Here is a 19459-nt window from a genome sequence, read left to right on the forward strand (position 1 = left end):
CACCTCAGTTACTATAGAAGTTTCCCTAGAAGCGTGCTCAAAGATTTGTCTCCTGGGTAATCCTGGATTTTGTCAAGTTGACATTATCACAAGAACTGTAAAAAAAAAAAAAGTGGGTAGAGAGATGGCTCAAAGGTTAAGAGCACTGGCTACTCTTCCAGAGGTTTTGAGTTCAATTCCCAGCAACCACATGATGGCTCACAACTATCTATAATGAGATCTAGTGCCCTCTTCTGGCATGCAGAAATATATGGAGGCAGAATGTTCTATACATACTTTCTGTGGGATAATGCTCTGTATCCTGTCAATTATATTTTAAATAAACACTGATTGACCAATAGCCAGGCAGGAAGTATAGGCGGGGCAACCAGACTAGAAGTAGAATCAGGACAATGAGAACAGGAGAATTCTGGGAAGAGGATGCAGTCATGACCCGGCCACAAAAGAAGCAAGATGTGACTGCCTCGCCAAATAAGGTACCGAGCCACATGGCTAACATAGACAAGTATAATGGGTTAATATAAGTTGTAAGGGTTAATAAGTCTGAGCTAATGGGCCAATCCGTTTATAACTAATGTAGACCTCTTTGGGACTTAACTGTGAGAACCAGGCAAGACAAAAACCACAGCCAACACCTGCAGTTTGGCCGGCTTACCCATTGCAGACTGTTCATGCTGAGCTTGCATTTTCTGTAACTTCCCCCAGATCTCCTTCAGCCTCTCAGGACAGATACAGCACTGGACATCAAGTAATAGCCCTCAGTGGCTCCTAAATTGCATGGGTTCAGGTGTACACAACAAATCCCAATTTCTGTATGATGATTATTGTCTCTATATTGTCTCATTTTCTGATTTAAATTCTTTTGCTGCTTTAACAAAAACGCCTGAGTGAGTTTTCGAAGTGGACCTTGGTGTATGTTGGGAAGTCTAGAATAGGCCATGTGTGGGGGACTCAAATCATTCCAGGAGGCTGTTGGTGAGGGTTAAAGAGGTGAGGAAGACGTCAAGCTCAGACAAAGGTAACGTCAGCTGTGCAGCAGAGGGTTTAGTAAAGCTACTTGCAGTAACAGTGAGAAATGAACCTCTGTCACCTCCTGAATGCTCTAGCTAAGGGGCTTTCTAAGTATTCTGTCAGAAGTGCCTTCAGGATGATAGCAGAAGATGAGATGAGCAGGAAGAAATGCTAAGTACCCGGAAACTTGGCTTTGAGAGGTTGAACAATAAAACATTTCACTCCTAGTGTGACAGCTGTGGTTGGTTGTCACATGGTCTCCATCTGGGGATAATTAAATCCCAGGACCCGTAAGGGATTTCTTGATAGGATCATTTGAGGTAGGAAGCCCCACCTTAAATCTGTGCCTCACCTCCTGGTGGCCGCCTGTATGAAAGGAAGGGAAGAAGTGTTTGCTCTTCCCCTGCTGGCCTGAGCTCTCTCTGTCAAGGACGTCCTTCACTCTTGGTAGAGTCTGCTTCCGAAGGATTCCCACATACACGGAAGAGCAGCTAAGACGTCCAGCCTCATGCTGGAGCGACCGAACAACTGTTGGATTCTTGGCCTTCCTTTTAGGAGACAGCCGTTGTTGGAATAGTCAGACTACAGCGTGTGAGCCACCCAAATACATCCCATGTGTCATTCTGTCTGTTCTGTTTCTGTAGAGAACTCTGATACAACTAGTTCCAGATCGTACAGGATGCTCCAAGTGCGAGCTGCCTTCCAGAGAGAGCATATACGGGAAACTAAAGAGGACATGTGAGGATGAAGCTGGTGTCACCCAGGACGATTAACAATCCCAACAAAATAGGGAATCTTCAAGGTACAGTTCCATGGCAGTTTCACATGGAAACCCAAGGTAGAGGACTGCGAGGCTCAGCAAGTAAAGGTGTTGCCACCATCTGGTTGCCTGGGTTGTCCTTGGATCTCACGTAGTGGGAGAGAACTGGCTCCTACGAGTTGACTCCGACCCTCATGTGTATGCTGTGGCACTCCTCATCCCCCTACTAAATGTAATTGAAAAAAAATTTTTTTTTACAGGAAGTCAAAAATAGAGAGTGCCTGTGCCAGAGGCAGTTGTGATGTAGCTCTTGCTGGACAGAGTATATTGTAAACTTTTGAAAGGCCCTCTGAAGTTTTTTTTTTTTTAAAGTATTCGTGTTAGTTTCGATAGAAATGAAACAATGCAAAAGATAGGCCTTAGTGTCCCGTTGGCAGGGTTGTCAAAATGGTGCAGCTACTGAGGACTACAGCGTGGCAGCTTCTGAGTCCACTCTTAGTGCACAGACCCTCGCAGAGGAACATGTCTACATTGTCAGTGCTTCTATCTGAGCTGCCTAGAAGATCCAAAAAGCTCAAACAGCCCAAATGCCCTTCAAGCCGATGCACAGATGAGTAAAAAGTGGTATGTAGGTGGATGGAATATTCTAAAGAATATTCTTTATATATTCTAAGAATAAAGAATGTTCTAAAGCAGCTAAGTATTGGTGTGTGCTTTTACATGGATGAGCTATGCTAATGTTATCCTCTGAGGCTGGTCATATGATCTTATCTGTAGACAGTATTCAAAGCAAGCAAATCTTTATTGAAAAAATAGAAGATCAGGCTGGGTTATGGTTGATTTTCTACATATGACAACTCTTATTTTTCGCACCTGCCATCGAGTGATAGACTGGGGGAAACACTGAGCTCAGAGAGGCTGAGTAACAACTACCTAACCTTTCTCCTCGCCGGCATCAATGGAGGACACCTGCTTCTGCTTCCCCAAACCAGAGAAAGCTGTGCCACTCCAAACCCCACCCTATAACTTGCTACGTCTTTCCATCTCTCCCAGATGCTCTCTGAGGCTCCGTGATTACTTTCTGTCAACTAGTTGCTGTCACTAGTTGCTGACTCAGCCTCCTGACCCAAGGTTAATTTTGGTTAACTAATGCAAATGCAAACTCAGGACTTCCCATGTTCTTGGTGTGACTAAATGAGTCCCCGAGGGTACCCTCTGCTTTGCTCTGTCTTCCTCACTTGTCTGTAGGTGTTGGCTACACCACAAAGCCATGGTTAGATGCAGGTTTGTTGTATGTCATCAGGATTCTTCGCTGCCTCCCCTTAGCTGCTTTCATCCCACATGGCGTTTTCAGTTGTAAATGGACAACTGGTTAATGGGGTTCTCAACCTCATTCCTATCCACCTAGCAGCCAAATATATTTTTTGCATAGGTTCTTATTTCATTAGAACTTGGAGAAATGATGACTTTTCTAAGTTTTTTTCTTAATTTATTAGCTTCAATTTCTGTATGAATGAAAACGATGCTATTTGAATATGCTGACATGCAGTTTGTACTGGGATAATGTAATTAATGCTTGATTCATTTCCCCTTTAATAGTTTTCAGACTGAGCCGATGTCCCACCCTCTGCAAGTATGATTAAGGAATTTTCATTTTCTTTTTAAAAATGCTATTACAAAGGAAACGTTTCAGTTCACTCAAGATACTTTTTCATCTCTGGATGTTTAGCATTTGTCACTCAAACTAGTGGAAGATGACCGCTAAAGCTGGCCCTGCTTCCTGACTGGTTTCAGTACTTGCTAATTTCCATGTGTCTGATGTAAGATACGCAAGCCCTGTCTTGTGTGCTCTCTGGCCCAGCCTGCAGTATTGCGTCTGTTTCCCCCTCTGCCTAGGAAGTCATCTTCTACCTCCTACCTTCATCATAATGGGGAGAGGTTTTGCTTTTATGACACAACAATTCTGCAATTAAATGTTCAAAAGATATATAATAAGTAACTCTCCTCCATCATGGTCACCTCTTCAAAAAAAATGTCTGAGAGGTTGTTGTTAACAGCACTGAAGGGCGGTAGTAACACGAAGATCATTACTTTGAACGGGAAGAGGATGACAAGGATGCCCTCAGCACTAGAAAAGCTGCCCGGTCTGAGGATTCTGAACCTTCAAAATAATTTCATCCACAAAGTGTGCCCAGAGCTAAGAACCTTGACCAAGGTGAGGACCTTAGCTCTTGCTGGGGTTGATGATGGAAAATAGATGAGAGCCGTGAGTGTCGGAGCCATGGCACTTTGATCTCCGCAGACTCAGCTCTCTGGGGGCAGTATGGAGTGCTGTTGGAGGAGCATGGGTAGCCTGGCTTGCTTAGGGCATTACACGTGCTAGGAAAGATGTTGCAATTTACTCCTGTGCCCTTTGGCCCACATCTGGAATCAGAATGAGATCTTTGCTCATCCTCCTTCAGGCTGTCATCTGGAAAGAGGTTGGAAGCTGGGTCTGGTAGTCTGTCTACCTTGGGGCTCACATCTGGAAGAAGGCTTTCAGGTTCCAGGCAAGACTGTGCCCACCCCCCTGGGCACGCTATCCTGAAGACTTTACATATGGAATTAGGACACATTTAGCATGTTGGGGAGGGACTTACTCTTTCATTTCCTAGAACTGGCTGGAACTTCAAGTGCAGGACTGATAGGAATAGGAAGGAAAGGAATCTCTCTCCCCACAGAGCAGCCTTTAGAAGTTGGTTAATATTTAAAATAAAGAATACCCATCTTAAAGAGAGGCAGCTGACATGGATGGGTCCCAGATGCTTACTGTAAACATTTCTGCCTGGTAATGTCTGATTCCAGCTGCTAAAAATCTTGAGGTTAAGAGAAGGCAAGCCATGCAGTTTTCTTTCTGTTGGCTTCACAGCCATCAACATTGGAAAAACCTATAAACAACTTACCATTGCAACTTATTAAAAGTTAGTATAGCCAGGCGGTGGTGGCGCACGCCTGTAATCCCAGCACTTGGGAGGCAGAGGCAGGCGGATCTCTGTGAGTTCGAGGCCAGCCTGGTCTACAAAGGGAGTTCCAGGACAGGCTCCAAAACTACAGAGAAACCCTGTCTCGAAAAACCAAAAAAAAAAAAAAAGTTAGTATAAATTATCATCTCCACGCCTCCTCTACGCTTTATAAATTACGCTTGTGATCTTAACAATACCCCGTGGAGAAATGGACGAGCATTTAGTACTTAACAATACCCCGTGGAGAAATGGACGAGCATTTAGTACTTAACAATACCCCGTGGAGAAATGGACGAGCATTTAGTACTTAACAATACCCTGTGGAGAAATGGACGAGTATTTAGTAGCAGTACTAGTTAACAGTTGCTTCAGAAGGTGTAGTTTTGGCTCTAAGACAAGGACTCACACTCTTCTAATGGCACACATGAGTTTCTGCTCAAAAGAATGCAAGCTCTCACTAAAAATCATGAACCGATTTGTTTTCCTGCTTGAACTTTGTACTGAAATAACGTTTTATGTTGTTACAAAAAAAAACCCATTGTTTAGAAGCTTATACTAAACTATCTTTTGTGACAATTTCAGTCCCAGTCCTCATTTCCATATATAATTATTTTTCAATTTGCTCTTTTTCTTGGGTTGTCCATTTTGACTACTAGTCTTCAGCTACCAATTGCTTGTATATGAGAAGCTTAGTCTCTGCAGTTACCTTGTTAGCTTGTGTGACTACACAGCCTCACCTTGCTCCCCACTGCATAAGCCTGGCTTTGGTGGCCTCACCACCTTTATAAGCTTTATGGCATTTACAACTTGTTTCGTTATTGCCCTGACCTCTCAGGGAATCCTACAATGTCCACCCTTAATGAGTGCCATTTAGAGAGAATCGGTTGGTATGTTTTTTTCACTTGGTCCTTCACATGTTTTTTTTTTTATACTTAAAAAATCAGACCCCTTTATTTTATGCTTCCATATTTAATCCCTTACTTCTTGCATCTGTGCTATCATGGCTTCATTTTATTTCAATGTGGTGCTATATAATTTTCACCTTTCCTGTTCTCTGTGGCATTTTCCTTCAGGAAAGCTGACTGTGCTCTGGTTTGACTGGGTGCTGTCAGTCCAGGACATCCTTCACTGTCATCCTGAAGTGAACTCACTGTTTTCTGTACCCATATTTTCCTCTTCACTGTCCCCCCACTCCGCTTCACCATTCTTTCTCCCTTTCCATCTCAGCCTCTGCTGCTACCCCTGGCTGCTAGAATTACAGCCATGTGCCTGCATCACCAGCAGGTTATCATTCTTCTCCACCTATGCCATCTTAGTTTGAGTCTATTATAGTTAATACTTAGGTCCCTCGCATTTCTGCGAATATCTGTATTATGTCTTCATATCTGAGTGATAATTGTATAGCTGAAATGTCACATGTTAACAGGAAGGATGAAAACACTAGTTCTCCTGAGTAAATCGGGAGTATGGGGGTTACTGAAGATGTTAGAAGGGGAGAGGGGAGGAAGGATGGGGAGCAGAGAAAAATGTATAGCACAATAAAAACAAAAACATTGATAGAAAGTCACATGTTACAAAACATACTTCCTCAGGAAAGGAACCTCCAGAGCAGAGACCATGACAAGATGTCACGACATTTGAAGTGCTCTTATTTTTGCCTTATTCTTTAGGAGAGACTATGTTTTGACTTTTGTTACTTTCTTCAATTTCTTTCACTCGGGAACCAGCTTAGCTTAGTGCTTATTATTTAAGAAGAAACCATATTGTTCTAAAGTCAACTGACTTGATCCTAGGTTCTTATGGTCTGTCTTTAAGTGCTTTCTATGTATTTTAGGTTAATGGCTTTATGTAGTTTTGCTGTTCATAAAGTAGCAATGTTTCTTATATAAAGGTGCAAGGTTAGGAAATTATCAAAAATCTGTATCTCCATTGTAAGAGGAGTGATAGAAGCAGGCAAAGTGTGCAGGAAGCTTCCAAGGAATGGGTATAGATGGCTATCTTCAAATACTGCTCAGTCTCACAGTTGTTAATAGAAGGGGCAGATGAAAGTGAGGGAGAGGAGAGAAGAGAGAAGCAAGGAAGGGAGAGGAGAATGGAGGGAAAGGAAGGGAAGGCAAGGCAGGAAGGAAGCAGCGAGGCAAGATTGAAGGGGAGAGGAGAGACTTGAAACTTACGAGCAGATCTAATGCCATTCCTAGAGCAGAGAGAGGAGAGAGAAAGAGGGGGAGGAAGAGATATATATAGAGACAGAGAGAGAGAGAGAGAGAGAGAGAGAGAGAGAGAGAGAGAGAGAATATTTATACATCCTTGATAGAGACCATCTAGTCAGTCGAGACAGTACCTGGCTCTAATGGATGGTTGTTCCATGAAAATTATGTATTTAAAGTGTTACAACTGACAATTTTTCTTTTGTTTGTTTTTAAGCTTTCTGTAGCTTTAGAATCTGTCCTGGAACTCGCTCTTGTAGACCAGACTGGCTTTGAACTCATAGAGATCAGCCTGCCCCTGCCTCCCAAGTGCTGGGATTAAAGGCGTGCGCCACCACAGCCTGGCACAAGTGGCACTTTTAAAAACATATTGTATCTGTTAGCCAAATCCAACTTTTATTCTTTAATTTTAGGTTTAATTCAGTAGGTGGAATCCACTTCTTTATAAGGATTAAAGCATGCAAAAATGTTCCTCTGAAGCAGTGGCCCTTTGGGGATTGCATATCAGATATTTACATTATGACTCATAACAGTAGCAAAATTACAGTTGTGTAGTAACATTGAAATAGCTTTATGATTGGGGGTCAGCACACATGAGGAATTATTTTAAAGGATTGGAGCACTAGGAAGGTTGAGAACCACTGCTCTAAAGTAGTCCATTTCAAAAATAATTTAAGTATCTCTTAGTGTCAATCAGATATTTTCCTTTTTAAAACTTATAGAACATGCTGGTGGGAATGCAAACTTGTGCAACCACTCTGGAAAGCAGTGTGGAGGTTTCTCAGGAAATTCGGGATCAACCTACCCATGGACCCAGCAATACCACTCTTGGGAATATACCCAAGAGATGCCCTATCATACAACAAAAGTATATGCTCTACTATGTTTATAGCAGCATTGTTTGTAATAGCCAGAACCTGGAAACAACCTAGATGCCCTTCAATGGAAGAATGGATTAAGAAAGTATGGAATATATACATTTTAGAGTACTACTCAGCAGTAAAAAAACAAGGACTTCTTGAAGTTTGCAGGCAAATGGATGGAAATAAAAAACACTATCCTGAGTGAGGAAAGCCAGACCCAAAAAGAGGAACATGGGATGTACTCACTCATATTTGGTTTCTAGCCATAAATAAAGGACACTGAGCCTATAATTTGGGTTCTTAGAAAAGCTAAATTAGAAGGAGAACCCAAAGAAAAACATATAGGCATCCTCCTGAATATTAACCTTCATCAGGCGATGAAAGGAGACAGAGACAGAGACCCACATTGGAGCACCGGACTGAAATCTCAAGGTCCAAATCAGGAGCAGAAGGAGAGAGAGCACGAGCAAGGAACTCAGGACCGCAAGAGGTACACCCACACACTGAGACAATGGGGATGTTCTATCGGGAACTCACCAAGGCCAGCTAGCCTGGGTCTGAAAAAGCCTGGGTTAAAACTGGTCTCGCTGAACATAGCGGACAATGAGGACTACTGAGACCTCAAGAACAATGGCAATGGGTTTTTGATCCTACTGCACCTATTGGTTTTGTGGGAGCCTAGGCAGTTTGGATGCTCACCTTACTAGACCTGGATGGAGGTGGGTGGTCCTTGGACTTCCCACAGGGCAGGGATCCCTGATTGCTCTTTGGGCTGACGAGGGAGGGGGATTTGATTGGGGGAGGGGGAGAGACAGAAATCTTTAATAAATAAATAAATAAAAATAACATAAAAAAACTTATAGAACAGTGTGACTTGTGAATGTGCCAAACCTTAGGAGAAACTAGGGCAGCTTTTATTAACCATGTCCCAGTTACTGTCTCTGCCTGTGGTTAGGGTTGGCACAAGTAAGCTGATGGTGGAGTAGCAAATACCCTCAAGACTGCCTGTGTCCTGGAGCGCGTGGTTGAGCTGGACATGAGAGTTCTGCTGCTGGCTGAGCCCTCATACGTAGGACTCCTGATGCTCACCTTCAAGGACAACGACCACATGTTTGTAATCTAATCATACTTTTAACCTAATTAAACTCAGTGTAACAATGTCTTATAAAAGAGTGACTGTGACTGCAAAAATTCATGAAAAGATGAGTTAGAGTTACAAATTGTTGACAATAAATAAGATTAAAAACTGAGTCACTGAGCTGTCACCATGTATGTATATATTTATTAATCGCCTGCTGCTTTTCTAATACCATGCATTGTTTTTTGAGCCTGAAAAATTATAGTTAATGTTAAATAATTGCTCTTGTTTGCCAAGCCTTTAGCTGTACTATCTGTAATACTTTAACACAACACAAGATGAATAATGGACATAATCATCTCCAATTTTAGAAGAAATAGAGGCTTGGAAATTTGAGTGAGTGACTTGCCCTAGATTACAAGGAGTCCAAGAGAAGGGTCAAGAAGCAGAGACATATTTGTTCTCAGACTCAGGAATCCCATAAAACACTGAATGGGAGGCATACTATAAGCTCAGAGGACCTGGTGCAGACCCGTGCAATCCCTGTGCACGCTGCCTCAATCTCTGTGAGTGCATATGAGCCTTGCTCATACAGGTTCAGAGGTCCTTGGTGTTTTTTTTTTTTATGGTATCTCCTCTGTCTCTTACTTTTTCTATCTCCTCTTTCATGGGGTTCCTTGAGCTCTGAGGGGAGAAATTTGATGGAGACATCCCATTTCGGGCTGAGTGTTCCAAGGTCCATCTGTGCATAATGTCTGCCTCTGGGACTCTGTGTTCGGAAACATAGCTTTTAATGGACATGGGTATCACCAAGTTTTAAAATCTGATCCTAGTGTGATCCACTGGAGATGTCTTAGGAGCAAAAATGAAAAAGATAGAGCTTTTACATGGATAAATGTAAATTCCTACATTTAGGTTAAGAAAAGAATTCATTGCACAAGCCCAGGATGTGGGTTATGTACTTGAGAATTAACATAGGCTTGTCGTTGCTATTCTTGGCTATGGGGGGTGGTTTATGCACAAGTAATGTGCCTCATGCTGAGAATATATGACGTGTTAGACAACATTATTGAAAGTGTACTCATCTGCCCAGAGGTTCTACCATTTCCAGCATTCGTGTTATGAATTAATTGTCTTTGTCACCTAGGCACTGTGTTTCCTGAGAGGAGCATTCTCTGTGATTAGAAAGTGGCCATTGTGGTCAAAGGGTCTGAAAACTATGTCCCAAGGAAAATAAATGGTTAAGGGAAAGATGGATCAAATTTAGAGAATAACAATAACAATTTCTCCAGAAATTTAAATATTATGTAAGAGGAGTGGGAACAAGAGATTGTTTATGGTTGCTGTGGGCAGAACTGGGTGAGAGGTGCACAGAGCTAGAGTTTAATCATAAAACAAAAACAGATGGGCCAGTGATGGTTCAGCAAGTGAAGGTGCCCTGCCACCAAGCCTGCTGCATCGGCTTGCCTTACTTCAGTAGTTCTCTCCAGAAGGAAGTTCCACTGGTATCCTCTCTGCAGTCCGATCTGGGTCCAAGCCCCAAGGGACAGCACTGCCAGTTTCATATTTCTTGTTAACACATAGGAGTTAGTGCATCTAAGAATTAGAAAGAACTTGTGTAAGTCGACGGCCCAAGTTTGGCCTCTGGGATTCATGTAGTAGAAGGAGAGAAATGGCTCCAGCTAGTTCCCCTATGACTTCCACAGTGACTCTGTGGTATGCGCACCCTCCCCTGATTAGTTAAATAGAATACACAATTACAAACGATGGATGGAAGAGAGATATGAATGGCAGGGGTAGCTGTTGCACGTTGTGTTCATCAGGGAGGTATATGGTGCTCACCTGCATGTATGGGAGACTAGGTGGCTTACACAGTTCTAATTCTTAGATGCACTGATATCTTCATAATGTCCTAACAAGAAATATGAAATTGGCAGTGCTGTCCCTTGGGGTTTGGACCCAGATCAGAACTTCCTTCTGGAGAGAATTATTGAAGGAATGCAAGCCAAAGAAACTAAAATTGTTTGCCTAAAATGCTTCTTTAGGAACCATGTGTAACTGTGGTGTGTTACTGAAAGCCTTGCTAGGATCAGCTTTGAAAAGGAACCCCCAATTTTTCACCTCAGACAACTCCCTTACAAAGAGACCTCCACAAGGATTCTAATCCAACTCCCGGAGATTCACCTTTACATTTACCGTGTTCTTCTTATACCAAAAGAGATGAGTTAGTTTTTTTTTTTTTTTTTTTTGAAAGGAGGTCGCTTGTTCTTCACGGCCACCCTGCTAGCTTAGACCTCAAATAATCACACAGAAGCCATATTATTTAAATCACTGCTTGGCCCGTCAGCTCTACCTTCTTATTGGCTAACTCTTACATATTAATTTAACCCATCCCCATTAATCTGTGCCTCACCACGAGGTTGTGGCCTACCAGCAAAGTTTCCGTCTATCTCTGGCGGCTCCATGGCGGCTCCCTGACTCCGCCCTTCTTTCTCCCAGCAGTCAGCCTAGCTTTCCAAGCCTACCTAAGTTCTGCCCTGCTATAGGTCCAAAGCAGTTACTTTATTCATTAATGTAATCACAGCTCGCACAGGGGACTCCCACATCAGTTCTTAACTTGTTGTCTGTCCTGCTTTCCAACGTTCTTGGCTATCTTACTCATGATATCACTGCTAGCCTTTAAGAGAGTGACAAGTAGGTAAAAATCTAAAATAAATACACGTGAACTAATGAAACATCTAGGCAAGGAGTTAATTTTCAACCATAATTCAATCCTTGACTTCGTCTCTAGAATTTGATAAATAATTTTACTAATTTATGCCAAACCTTGGCATATTTTCATGGAGACAGGGTGTGTTGCTACCTGGCATTCAGGAGATGGTCGCATATTTAAAAACAATAGCTGTCATCCTTTCGGGCAGGCATGGTGGCGCACACATGAAATTCTAGATGTGGGCATCTGAAGCAGCTGCAATGAATTTGAGACCAGCCTAGTCTACATTTTTATAGGTCACTCTGGGCTACAGAATTGAAATGTCTCCAAAAACAAAACAAAAAAAAAAACTTTCCTTCTAAACAATAATCTACTTTTAAGGTCATAATTATTTTTTCTCTTTCCTCCCTTCAACCCCACCAACTACTCCCTTGCTCTCTCTTAGCTTCCTGTCCTCTTTTTCTTTGTTATCACACACACACACACACACACACACACACACACACACACACACACACACACACAGAGTACACGGTGTATTGTAGAAGGCAACTTGCGGGAGTCCTCTCCCCTACCACCCTGTGGTCTTGGAAGCCGAGCTCAGCTTGGCACACTTTCCAGCAAGTGCCTTTCCGGAACCATCTTATTGGCGCCTGTTTCTTGCAATCGCAACAGTGTCTCAAAAGTTGATTAGTCATTGTCTTTGCTCTTTTGCGTTCTCCACAGGCCACTCCTGCAGACTTTCTTCCTCAGTTCTCCCCTGCTATCAGTCACTAATGACGTTTGTTTGCTAAATCCAGGGTTATTTCTTGTGCTTGGATTTCATTTAACCTTCTCCTGTGGTTTAACTCACACCTTCCATTTTAGAAGAATTTTTATTTTCCTTCCTCCTGAATTCTAGGACACTGTACTTTTGAAAGTATTATGTGTGTATGTGTGTGTGTATGTGTATAGATGTGTATATGTGTATATATGTGTGTATATGTGTATATATGTACAGATATACACCCACACTTTCCAAAGCCGTGTATATATACACACACACACACATATAGATACACGCACATACGTGCACACACACAATTCACACACACACAGACATGGAGGGAATGTGGTGCTAAGGCAGGGAAGGGTCCAGGCAAAGATATGTGGTGACAATGAGCTACATTAGTAATATAAAACTAACACTCTAAAGGATTAATTGTATTACATCATTTCCCTCAAATAGCTATTATATTTTAACCCTACCTTCAAAATAAGTTTGCAAATATGGCAATAATATTTTCAATAATACTTTTGCACATTGTATTCATGAACACATTCAAAAGATTATATACCATGGCCAAGTTGGTTTTATCCTAGGTATGCAATATTGGTTCAAAAATTTTTCAGGGCTGGAGAGATGGCTCAGTGGTTAAGAGCATTGCCTGCTCTTCCTAAGGTCCTGAGTTCAATTCCCGGCAACCACATGGTGGCTCACAACCATCTGTAATGAAGTCTGATGCCCTCTTCTGGCCTGCAGACAAACACACATACAGAATATTGTATACATAATAAATAATAAAATTTTTTTTTTCAAATCAGTAAATACAGCACAACACATAAACACAGAAATCACATGACCATCTCAGTAGATATAGGGAAGGCCCTTGACAAAATTCAACATCCTTCATGTTAAATGCTTTGAAAAATTCAGGACTACAAGGAACATATCTTAACATATTAAGAGTTATAGGCAAAAATTATATTATACCTGATATTATGAAAAGAGAAATGAAATTTCTTCTGAATTCAGGAATGAATTATTGACACAGGATTTCACTGGCCTGGAACTCACTATGTAGACTAGGCTGGCCTCAAACTCACAGTGATCCACGCCTCAGCTTCCCAAGTGCTGGGATTAAAGGGCCACCATTCTCGGCCCAGTGCTTGGAATATTAACAGAGCAGTGAAACAAGAGAAAGAAATCAATGAGATAGAAACAGAAGCAAAGGAAGAAGTCAAAGTTTTCTTATTTTCATGACATAACTGACTCCTCCAGAAGCCTCTTAGGAGCTGATAATTACAGTTAAGGAACTAATCATCAGTGAAGAGACAGCTACTGTGAAGAACCCTTCACTACTTCCATCGAGCATAGGAGGACATCTAACATGTATAAAGAACTGTAAAGCGAAGCACAGAAGCAGCTAATCTAACCAGTGAGTGACTAATGAACTGAGCAGACACCTCTCAAAAGAACAAACCCAAATGACCAATCAATATAGATATTTGTAAAGTCTTCAAAAAGCATGGAAAAGGAAGGCTGCTTTTTGAGTCCACCTTATCTCACTCTGAATGGCTGTCACTAAGAGAACAGACTAACTGCTGGCAAAGGTGTGGGAGAAAGGAGCACCGACTCAGTGTTGGTGGAGTATAAAACAATGTAGCCATTGACGGAAATGAGGATGGAGGGGTTTCCAGGAAGTGCAAAGAGAAGTAGCATATGTCTCGGCTCTGTCACTGCGTGATCTCCACCTGCCAGGCCTGTGAAGGAACTGCACAGAGGAACTGCACATCCGCGGTGACTGCTGCATTAGTAACCACAGTTTAAAAACTGGAACTGCCCTGGGTGTCCTCAACGGATGAATGGATAAAGAAAATGTGTTGCATATGCAATGCAGTTTTATTTAACCATAAAGAAACAAGGAATCATGACATTTTCAGGGACGTAAGTGAAGCTAGAGGTCATTTAAATGAAATGAGTTGTCCTAAGAATGACATACCACATTTTATATCACCTGCAGAATCTAGGCTTCAGTGTGTGTGTGTGTGTGTGTGTGTGTGTGTGTGTGTGTGTGTGAGAGAGAGAGAGAGAGAGAGAGAGAGAGAGAGAGAATTGTAAGGAGGAGCAGCTGGGGTTGGAATAAGGTAGAGGAGTGCATATTTCTAGAAGGGAAGATGTACCAACATTGAGATAACAGGAGAGTGAGAGGAGAGAGGAAGGTGCAGGGCTGTGGGGAAGGGGGATGAGTAAGAACTAATTAATATGACGTACGTGAATGAAAATGCCATAATGAAATTACTTTGTGTGCTAACTTAAGGAATTGGATAAAAATAATATCTTTATGTTTTCTTAGGTTCTAGAGATCTCAGCAGAGTCTTACTGCTTTCCCAATTTGGTGGGAGATACTGTGCAAATACTTTAAATCTCTGTGTGTTTACAGTTGACATTCCTTAATCTGGGAAACAACCTTTTCGAAGAAATTCCTGAAGAGATGAAATACCTTACCTCCCTGAAGAAACTTCATTTATTTGGGAACAGGATTTGTAGTATTGCTACTGGAGTCTGTGGTAAGTTAGTTAAAAAGCATTATAGCATTGCCTTTAACCCCCAGAGTTTAATAATTTGATAGAAATGAAAAAAGAATTCCACTGTGCAGAAATTAAGGATTTCTGAAGCAATGCTTTTCAGTGTTTAAAAAACTTTTTTTGTTTTACAACACTTTTTGTAAAGTCCATACATGAACATAATTTCATCAAATCCATCCTCCATGCCCTCTCCCCCAACCCTTGTATTTTACAACCATATCCCCGCTGAGCAGAGCAGATTCAGCAAGGTCACAAGCCAATCCCACAACTAAGTCAACTGTAAGCTTCTTTTAGGATTGTTATAGACTAAAATGGTTTAATTTTTTTTTTACCCATAGGATATCTAGTTCGTGAATAAACTGCTTTTTTTTCTGTTGGTATTTTTAATATTTTGAGTTGGCTGTCATAATTCTCAAGTTGGAACATTGGAAAGCAGACGTCCTGATCTCTGGCCCTGTTAATTTGCTGTTTCAAATAGAGGTTAAGGCGAAATGTAGTTTCACCCTTAAAGGCTAACCCTTTTCAGGAGCTGATTGCACAGTGCTAGCCCTGGGTGATCAAGCTTAGGGATATCATGATTAGTGGAGGAATTTGTCATTGACTCTGTCACGTGGCAGGGGTTGTGTAGGTGACTATACTTGAGTGGAATATAGAGAAAGTTGGTTCAAAAGAAAGAAAGGCTGTGGCAAGACAGAGACAGACAGAAAGACAGGCTGTGTGTGCGACAGCTGAGGGAAACTTGAGAAGAAAGGGAGCGACATCCCGATTGTTCTGTCTTTTAGCTCTTAGCTCCAGTTTGTGGTGAGCCTGGTTCTATTCTTTGTCCTCAGATGCCATGGCTTAGGTCTGTAATGATGTGACCCATTTCCTCTTTTTGCCTTAGCTAGCTTATGAGAGTATCTGTCTTCAGCAACCAACAGAACCAGAACCAAGGCGAGAATCCAAGAGGAATTCAAAGATGTGTAGAAAACTTATTTCTTGCCAGGTGGCTAAAATGGCTATTGTTTTCTGACAGATGGCTTGCAAGAGTTGGTTCTGCTTAATCTAAACGACAACCGACTTAAGAGTCTTCCTCAAGAAATTGGCAGGTAAATTTATTTATAGTGAAGCTTGGTTAAACATGACATTCCCCTCCATGCCCAGACTCCATCCCATTCCTCTGAAGGTCTTAGGCCTAGCACCCAGTAGTCAGGAGTAGGGGTGGTGGTGGTTACAAAAAGCACAGGGAGATCCGAAATGTGAATCAAGGCACTGCAGACTCTTTCTTTCTCTTTTGTGTGTGTATGGCATATGCATGTGTGTACACATGTGTTAAGGTCGTATGTGTGGAGACACAGTCTGACACTGGGAAGTCTTCCTCAGTCTCTTTCCTCTTTATTTATCGAGAGAAGGTTTCTCACTGAACCTGGAGCTCATCCTTTATGCTTAACTGTGTGGCAGCAAGCACCAGAAATCTGCCTGTCTCTGACCCCTACCTCTGGGATTACAGACGTGTGCCACCATGCCAGACTGAAGGGGGTCCACACTCAGGTCCTCAGCATTTTACCTACAGATCCATTGCTCACTAAGTTTAAGCAAATAATTCCTAACCTACGTGAGAGAAATGAGAAATAGTGGGTGACATAAGAGTAAAAGTTGGGGTGTAAAATAGGAGGACTTAAGGTGATGTTATTGATAAACCAGCTCGGTTCTTGGAGCTTGCTCAAACGCAGGTTGGGCATATTAAATTTTATTTCATGGGTGTCATAAATCATTTTGAATTAGATAGGAAAAGGTCATACAAAAGCAAAGGATTTAAAATTATGATGTCATTTGCATTAAATAAAACCCAGCACATTTTATTATCATGAGCAGCAATCAAAACATGTTGTTTTCCCTTGTCTAGCACATCTGTGCAGACGGCCATCATTCTAGTGTTTCTGGAGCCAGATAAAGCCCTGTCCTTCCGAGGCAGTGTCTACTCTTGAGCCATTTCTCTGACAGATGGAGAGAACTCTGGTCAGGTTGACTTGGGAGATCTCGATTGCATATTGTACAGAAACATACACATTATAAAGAGCAGCTAGAGGCTTCAGAGTTATGACAAGGGGAGCAGTCCTCAGCACAGGGCTTGTCTGTCTGTCTGTCTGCAGAGTCTACTGTGTTCCAACTCACTTGTCTATACTTCTTCCCAAATCCTTTTATGGGGAGGCAGTACTTTAAGTGGAATTAAAAAAAAAAAAGAAAAGAAAAGATGAATGGGCACTGGAGAGATGGCTCAGGAGTTAAGAGCACTGGCTGCTCTTCCAGAGGATCTGAGTTCAATTCCCAGCACCCACATGGTGACTCACAACTATCTATTATATGATCTGATTCCCTCTTATGGCATGCAGGTATACATGCAGATCACTCATACCTAAAATATAAATAAATAAATAAGATTTGAAAAAAATGAACAATCGTGAAACACTTCACAATAACTAAAATGCCAATAGTTGCTTGCTCTTCTGAGGTTCTAACTTACCCATCGATTGCTGTCTGTACTGATGTTGATACAGTGAACAGATGACCTGCTGAAGAGATCTGGCGACTCAGGTTCAGGATGTATCTTTGTGTGAAGAGCCTTGTGACCTCGGACTAGCCAGTTCACTGCCCCAGATCTCACGTTCTCCCCCTGTAATACTAGGAGTTTGAACAGCTGAACTTCCGAGCCCTTGCAGTGATATGCCTGCAGTTTGAGAAGCTGTCTGTGTTTGACGTGGGGTGTGCACCCCTTAAAGACACGTGTGGACAAGAGGTGATGTAAAGGAAATGAAAGCACTGCAGGCGTTAGCGACGTGGATCCCAGGCCTGTGGGCCCGTGTGTTTTTTATAGCAAGCTCTAGGCCGTCTGAGTTCTGAGCAGGCTGAAGATACAAGCTAATTGGCTATCTTTTCGAGTAGAATTTCACTTGCTCATCCTGGAGAAGTTTACACCCTGAGGAACATTTTCTGTCTTTACTTTTGGTCTCTACCTAGTGTCTCCTAAACTGTGTTGTCCAGAGTGCAATTCTGTGGTCCACCCATCTTTTCATCTTCTGCAACAATTAAGCATTAAGCCTGTTGCTGGTTTTTTTCTCTCTTTTTTCTTTTACTTTGTAGTTGTTGTTGAGCTGACAATGTAGCCTTGGCTGGCCAGGAATTCACCATGTAGACCAGGCTGGCCTTGAACTAAGAAGAGTCCACGTGCCTCTGCCTCCTGAGGTGTTGGGAATACAGACATGCACTACCACATCTGGTTGAATTCTCTTTCGGTTAAAACTATATATTACGTAGCTTTCTGATTATAAATCATTTTTAAAAATTAAGTCATACTAAAGACCTTTACGGTATAGTTCCAAACCATTGACTTAATGAGATTCAGCCGGGCGCCATGGAAAATGAAAATCATGAGTGACCCGTTCACAGAGGGCTTTCCTGTCCGGTGAGCTGCAGTCACACGCCTTGTTTGTTTGCTGTCTTAGGCTAAGGAATCTTACCTACCTAAGCATCAATCACAACCAGCTCACTGGGATCCCGACAGAGCTTTGCTCCATTCAGAGTCTTTCTGAACTGCACCTCAACTACAATCAGCTCATGGGCATCCCTGAAGAGATTAAGCTCTTGCGGAATCTTCAGCAGCTTTTTCTGGTCAGGAACAACATTGAAGCTTTGCCAGAGGTAAAGAAAAAAGCTCCACTCATTTTTGTTGGAGAAGAACTCGTTTAACATGACGGGAAGCGGTTATAAGCTAAACCATATCATCGTTCTTTTTAGCCTGCGTTATAAATGATAAAGCACTTCAAAGTTCATTTGTTTTGATAAAGAAAAAGTGTGAATCCTTTTCTAATACATTTGAATTAAGTGTATATGTACACATGGATACGAATGTATATTTTCTGTTTATGTTTGTGTTATGTTCCTCTTAGGCTCTATTTTAATTCCTCTAAAGAGGTCTGGGGTATATGAAAAGAGCCCTTTGAGTAAAAGATGGACCTAGGACTTCTGAAACTAGTTGTAGCATAAAACTTTAACCTTTGCCTTTGTGATAGTTGAAGACAAAAAGCAGTCTCTTTGGATCTGAGTGTGTGTACGGATAAGCAGACAAATGGGCAGAAGCTGCATGAGAAGGCTTTGAGTTTATAGAGAAGAGAGTCCATCATAGCCCTACCTGCTGGCATCCTGACCTTATTCTTCTACATTCTATTATTTGCAAGATTTTCAGTCTATAGTTTTTGTTTTGTTTTGCTTTTCTTTGAGACAGGGTTTCTCTGTGAAGCCCTAGCTGTCCTGGAACTAGCTCTTGTAGACCAGGCTGGCCTCGAACTCACAGAGATCCGCCTGCCTGTCTCTGCCTCCACGAGTGCAGGGATTAAAGGCATGTGCCACCACAACCCAGCTACAATCTGTAGTTTTCCATCACAGAAGACCAATTTATGTCTTCTGGAACTTTACAAAATATATTCACATATTAAAAGTA

General features: G+C 41.9%; 1 protein-coding gene across 1 annotated transcript in view; it reads left to right on the top strand.

Moving 5' to 3' along the window:
* Positions 1-3803: 3803 nt before the first annotated feature.
* Lrrc69 (leucine rich repeat containing 69) overlaps positions 3804-19459 on the top strand; it is a 59968-nt gene continuing 44312 nt past the window's right edge. Inside the window, exons 1-4 of the mRNA XM_050119331.1 lie at positions 3804-3986; positions 14838-14964; positions 15998-16070; positions 18465-18660. Coding sequence (XP_049975288.1) covers positions 3804-3986; positions 14838-14964; positions 15998-16070; positions 18465-18660 — 579 coding nt within the window. The remainder of the gene's footprint in view (positions 3987-14837; positions 14965-15997; positions 16071-18464; positions 18661-19459) is intronic.

This window comes from Alexandromys fortis, unplaced genomic scaffold, assembly GCF_014885135.2.
Source record: "Alexandromys fortis isolate MF-2015 unplaced genomic scaffold, M_Fortis_MF-2015_v1.1 scaffold_18, whole genome shotgun sequence".
In the NCBI taxonomy this organism is placed as follows: domain Eukaryota; kingdom Metazoa; phylum Chordata; class Mammalia; order Rodentia; family Cricetidae; genus Alexandromys; species Alexandromys fortis.